The sequence below is a fragment of the Oryza sativa genome, chromosome 1 (genome assembly GCF_034140825.1).
Source record: "Oryza sativa Japonica Group chromosome 1, ASM3414082v1".
NCBI lineage: Eukaryota > Viridiplantae > Streptophyta > Magnoliopsida > Poales > Poaceae > Oryza > Oryza sativa.
The window spans coordinates 5890489-5896488 of record NC_089035.1 but is presented as its reverse complement, the minus strand read 5'-3'; the positions used below and the strand labels follow the sequence as shown (position 1 = coordinate 5896488).

Here is a 6000-nt window from a genome sequence, read left to right as displayed (position 1 = left end):
CTACGGTTCTGAAAGCTGAATTGCACGGTGAAGAGCATGGGTCCATCCATCCACAGCTCCAGCACCAAGCCACCAACCGCTCCTCTCCTCCCAGGAGGGCCATGACATTGATCGTGGAAAGCAGCCGCTGTCCGTCCCTTGGACATCGACTGCCTTTTTCTCCCCTGCTCCACCGCCGTCCCACGCTGTCTTTGTCAGCTCTCTCCTTGTACGGTTCACTCGCCCAGCCCGGAATCTACTGTCCTTTCTTTAATCCCCTGCAGTTAGTACTACCAATAAACTTGATCTGAATTGGTTGACCACCAGCTGGAGTAGGCAGTTATTGCTAGCCACAGTAAAAAAACGCACTTGGAAAATTGCCGAGTTGGTGTACTCGGTGTCAGTGTGTCAGTGCCAGTGGCGGCACGGTGACCCGATTAGATTACTGCTTCGGTTAATCCACACCGGGACAGAGTCATCCATGAGCGGATGATGCTGAATGGACGGTGATGGTGTGCTGGCCAGAAAAGGATTGGCCGCCAAATTGCTTGCTCTCGCTGGTGAGACACATTCTTATTGCTCGATGCAGCGTCGTGGACTCGCGATGCTGCTCCGTGCCTCTGTCGGTGTCAAGTACTAATGACACGAGCGTGACACTACCTAATATACTAGTACTAGTACTAACTTCGCTGATGATCAGCATCAGCATGCATGTGGACCGTTCCCATCGATCGACCTAATCCGGATTCCTAATACCATCAAGCAAACAATCACTGGACAAAACTTAACAGAGCACAAACGCACAGCTAGTGCTAGTACCACTCAAGAAAGGCTCTCTGCCCATATTCTCTGACCCCAAGTGACATGCGTGATGCCACTATGGCAGAAAGGGCACGTGGGAGATGAGACGAGAATTGAGACGGCCAGATGGATGGCCGCATGGCTCGACGGTTACTACTACCGCTGCCATGCCAGCACTACCGGTCAAAGGGGCAAAAATGATGTGAGCTGCCGCCGAGCTGGTGTTGGTTTGGGACGATGCAGGTAATTTGATGGCCGTAGCGACGATACAAGACGAGCAGTACTGGTACTACTGCTATCTCCTCCTCCCATGGAAGAGATGGGCCAGATCGAGATGCGTCCGCTTTCCAGCTGCACGCGGGGGGGAGTTGGTTGCAGCGGGAAGAGGCCAAGGGGGAAAAATACGGGGAAGAGACCGTGGACGACGGCGGTTGGGGGCGTCGTACTACGTACTCCGTACTACTGGTGGTGTGGATGAGGACGACGAACACATGGGTTGCCCGATCTAGAGGCGGACACACCACAATTTGCGGTTCGCGTCGCGTAGGAGTAGATCCAGATTTGACAGGGGCTGTAGAAGAATAGTGGGTGTACTACTAGCTGTACCCTGTACGTAGACCCTAGAACTGTTGTACGGTCTCGTGGACGTGTAGAGAGAGAGAGAGAGGAAGGAGACCGGTAAATTGGACGTGACAGCGGTAGACGTGCTGGGCTCGGGTTGGTTAATTGGTTTGCTATCTGTGGGCCTTGCTGGTTGCCGTTCTGTCTCGGCCCAAGATGGATGTCTCACGACCCTCCCCCCCCCACCCCCGCCACACGTTAGTGGGCCTCATAATTTTTTTTATGAGCAACAAATGGATACCACTTATATAATTTTAATATTAATACCACCTAAGTGCCACATCAACACCACAAATCAGGTTAACACTACCACGTACACGCCATGTCAGCGAAACCGCCCTCCGAAACCAACGAGGGAGGGAGTCAAATTGCATCGGTTTTAATAGTTGTGGGTCGAGATATCCGGTATTGCGATTCGAGAATACGAATCAGATTCGGTCACTACTTAAGGGAGTCCAAGTGAACTTATTCCTAAACTTTCTAGGAAAAAGTACACCGAATGTCCCTCAACTTGTCATCGAGATAAAAAAACATCCTCAAACCGCAATACCAGATATACGAGGTCCCTTAACTATACAAAACTGGTCACAATAGGTCCCTCGGCGGTTTTGGTCCCGGTTTTATCCTACGTGGCTGCTAAGTCAGCATGGGACCCACGTGGGCCCCACATGTCAGGATGCCACATCATCTCTCTCCCTTCCTCTCTTTCTCTCACTTTCTCCTCGTTTGCTCGTCTAGTGGCTGATGCGATGCGGCGGCGACGAGGATGGAGAGGCGGGAGAGGAGAGGAGGTCCGACGGCCGGCGACCGGCAGGGGAGAAGAGCAGCGGCGAGGCGGGAGCAGGCTGGGGAGAGGAACGGCGGCGGCCATGTCCTTCTCCCACGGGCCGCCGCCACGGATGGGGAGTGGCGGCGCTCAGCCTCGTCGTCGGCGGCGGTTGTCATCGGCGGCTCGGGGCAAGGATACGGCGCTCGCCCTCGTCGTCGTCGGCACCTCCAGGCAAGGAATGGGCCGCCGCTGCTTCTGTGCTCCCCGCCATGAATGGAGAGATCGGCCTCGTCGGCGGCGGCTCGTCGTCCCTTTCGCTGACCTGGCCGCCGCCTCCCCTCTGCTCGCCGTCCCCTTCGCCGACCTGGCCGCCGCCTCCCTCCCTCGAGCCGCGCCGCGGCATGCCGGCGTGGACTCGGGCACCACCGCTCGCGCCACCGCGCGCGCTGCCGCGAACCGCTGCCGGCCGCGCCCCGCACAACACCGCTGATGGCCACGGCGCCGCACGGCGCCGCACCGAGAGCCGACACGCCCCGAATAGTGCCGTCACGAGCCACGGCCGGCCGCACCCCGCACTGCGCTGCCGCACGCCGCTGCAAGCCGCAGCCGACTGCACCCCGCACGGCGGCACCAGCCTCTCCTGTGCCCTCGCAGCCGGAGGAGCCACCCCCTCCCCGCCACCGCCAGAGAGGCCACCCCCGCCGCCAACGCCGATGACGAGGCCCGCACCCTCCTCCATCGCGCCTGGAGTCGCCTCTGGCTGGCTTGCCCAGTTGCTCAAAGAAGATAAGATAAGAGAGAGAGAGGAGAAAGGGAAAGGAGGTTGACGTGGCCAGCTGACATGTGGGTCCCACGCTAACTCAGCCGCCACCTAGACCAAAACCGGGGTCAAAACCACCCCAAGACCTCGGGTGACCGGTTTTATATAGTCAAGGGACCCCGCATATCTGGTCCTGTGGTTCGAGGACGTTTTTTATCCCGATGACAAGTTGAGGGACCTTTGGTGTACTTTTTCCAACTTTCTACTACCTTCGTCTTGTCCTTGTGATGGGCCTAGGCTTCCCAAGAGATGGGCCGATATGCTTGAGGCCTCTAGCCACGACGATCCAAGTAAAAAGCTAGTTCCCAATTTCCCATCTGCTCGGCAGAAAAAAAGGTAAAAGCTTATATAAAGCACAAGGAGGATTATTACCCATGAATCACCATAGATTTTTTTTCACTAGATGAATGTAACTATAGTACAACGTACTTAATATAAATAGCATGCAATTATAATATAAAGCCATTATATAAATTTTAAAAAGTGCCCTAACTTATTGGGAGAGGCACTTGCACGCGATGTGAGGGTCGTGGGATCGAGTCCCTGTAGCAGGGCCGACTCTCTATAATTTCGACGGCCCTCCGAAAACTCGGACGCTAGGCTCTATTTTTTTCTTGCAATATACTATCTCTGTTTTTTAAGATGACGATGTTGATTTTTTCTCATATGTTTAACCATTCGTCTTATTCAAAAAATTTACATAATTATAATTTATTTTGTTATGAGTTATTTTATCACTTATAGTACTTTAAGTGTGATTTTATATCTTATACATTTACATAATTTTTTTAATAAGACGAATGTTCAAACATGTGAGAAAAAGTCAACGTCGTCATCTTAAAAAACGGAGGGAGTATATATTCTATAAACCACACAAATAAACATTACTAACATGATAAACAGTAAAGTAATTAGTTGCAAATTGCGATGGTATTTTATTCTCAATAAATATTGCCCTTCCTGCTATTTGGAGTTTTTTTTCAGCCGCCGTAGTTTTTTCTTTTTCTAAGCCTCAGTTTTTTTATTTTGCTTTTTCTCCTTTCCCCTGGTATAGGCCGGTCTGGCCGATTGCGTGGTGTAACTTTAACTTTTTTCTTCTAATATATTGACGTGCAATCATTTTGCGCGTTCACGAAAAAAAGTATAATAAACAACTAAAAGAACTGCAGAAACGAAGTAGTACGATTATGAATATCTTAAATACACAAATATCCAATATCTGTCTTAAAAAGTCTCTTCTTTGAGCATTTCTTAGGCAACATTCTAATGCTTGAAATTGCTAATTAAATTAAACAAGAACTAAACAAGACACTAACCTATTTTTTTACACAAAACAAAACCGTATCCTAATTTTTGAACTAAATAGGAGTAGATGGCTAGAGGCAAATGAGATTACTAGAAAATCATATCATTCAAAGTCCGCACCTGTCACCAAGTCATGATGAGGCGGATTTAGATCCTCTAGACCCCATTGGTTGGCTTTTTTCCTTAATAAGCCAAAACAGTTTATTAGGGAATAAAAATAAATTTGCAGGTAAAACTTTTATATATGTATTCTTGGTGACTTAAGCCAATGCTGAAAAAGAAACTACGTTGAAAATATCTCAAAATTAAATTTAAAAATTTAAAATTTGGCTTTTTCTTTGACTGAATAGGCCATCCGATGGGGGCCTCTACCTTCACGGCTTAAAGGCATGAGCGTGCAGCAGCACCTCATCCACCGTTCAAATAATCAAACGGCTCACGTCGCCTGTGCACGTCTGAATGGATATCGGTCTGTCAAAGCCCACGAAGGACTACTGCTATATTTCAGTCCGAATACCAATAATCTTTGCATTCTAAATTTCGTTCTCTTTTCAGCTGATGACACATGCTGGTAGAAGATAACATTTCTTAGAACAGCATTAGTGACTTTGGATGGTATGAGATCATTAATATCTTCACTCGACTCAACCATTAATAACACTGTTGATCATAAGCTAGAAATACAAATTTAGTGAATGTATTCCAATCCAAGTTTCACTGAAGGCATATTTTAGCTATGAATATTGTATTCCAGGGCATTGCTTTTGTTCTTATCAATCCTATGCTCTAATCATAATTTTTCTTTTGCTTTTATGATGTGACTTGACATGGCGTCATACTCCCTCCATTGCATATTATAAGTCGCTTGACTTCTAGTCAAACTTCTTTTTTTGACTTTTCAACACAAAACAAATATATTATGAAAATATATTCAACATTAGATTTAATAAAGCTAATTTGATATTTTAGATATTACTAATTTTTTTATAAATTGGTCAAACTTAACGATTTTTAATTAGAAAAAAAGTCAAATAACTTATAATATGAAAGAGAGGGAGTACTACTTTGTAATGAATTAGTGCTGTTATTGAAACTTTTGGTTTCCTTGTATTTTTATTTTGGTGATATCATCCGTACATTTTTTTTCATGTGTATTAGCACTAATGTACTTCCTCCGTTTCACAATGTATGTCATTTTAACATTTCACACATTTATATTGATGTTAATGAATCTAAACATATATATTTATCTAGATTTATTAACATCAATATAAATATAGGAAATACTAGAATGACTTATATTGTGAAGCGGAGGAAGTAATTGGTAAGTTGCTTCAGCTCGCGTACGCTGACACTTCCCAGTCCAAAACAACCATCGTGGGCTTTGACAGACAAATCTGTTTAAGCGCACATGCGACGTGAGCCGTTGGATTACTTCAACGGTGGATAAGGGGCTGACTGCATGCTCATGCCTTCACCCTGAACAGTGGCGAAGCCACGTTAAAGCTAGAGGGTGCACATGACCCTCCCCTAAATTCATAATTTCTCACTTGAAAACACTAAAATATACAATATTACATTGAAATTTTGTAGATTTTCAATGGTAGGGCAACCCTTCCTTTTTTTTATGCCAGCTTCGCCCCTGCTTGCGAAGGCAGATGATCCAAATCCTGATGAGGTTAGGATGCTGGGAGCGAGAGCTAGT

General features: G+C 46.8%; 1 protein-coding gene across 1 annotated transcript; it reads right to left on the bottom strand.

Moving 5' to 3' along the window:
- Positions 1-2342: 2342 nt before the first annotated feature.
- Positions 2343-2909, bottom strand: LOC107280810 (uncharacterized). The gene has a single exon (XM_015781321.1). The coding sequence runs from the start codon at positions 2907-2909 to the stop codon at positions 2343-2345; it is 567 nt and encodes a 188-aa protein (XP_015636807.1).
- Positions 2910-6000: the final 3091 nt, after the last annotated feature.

Coding starts and splice junctions, on each gene's coding strand:
- LOC107280810 (XM_015781321.1), bottom strand. CDS start 2,909: ATGGAGGAGGGTGCGGGCCTCGTCATCGGCGTTGGCGGCGGGGGTGGC.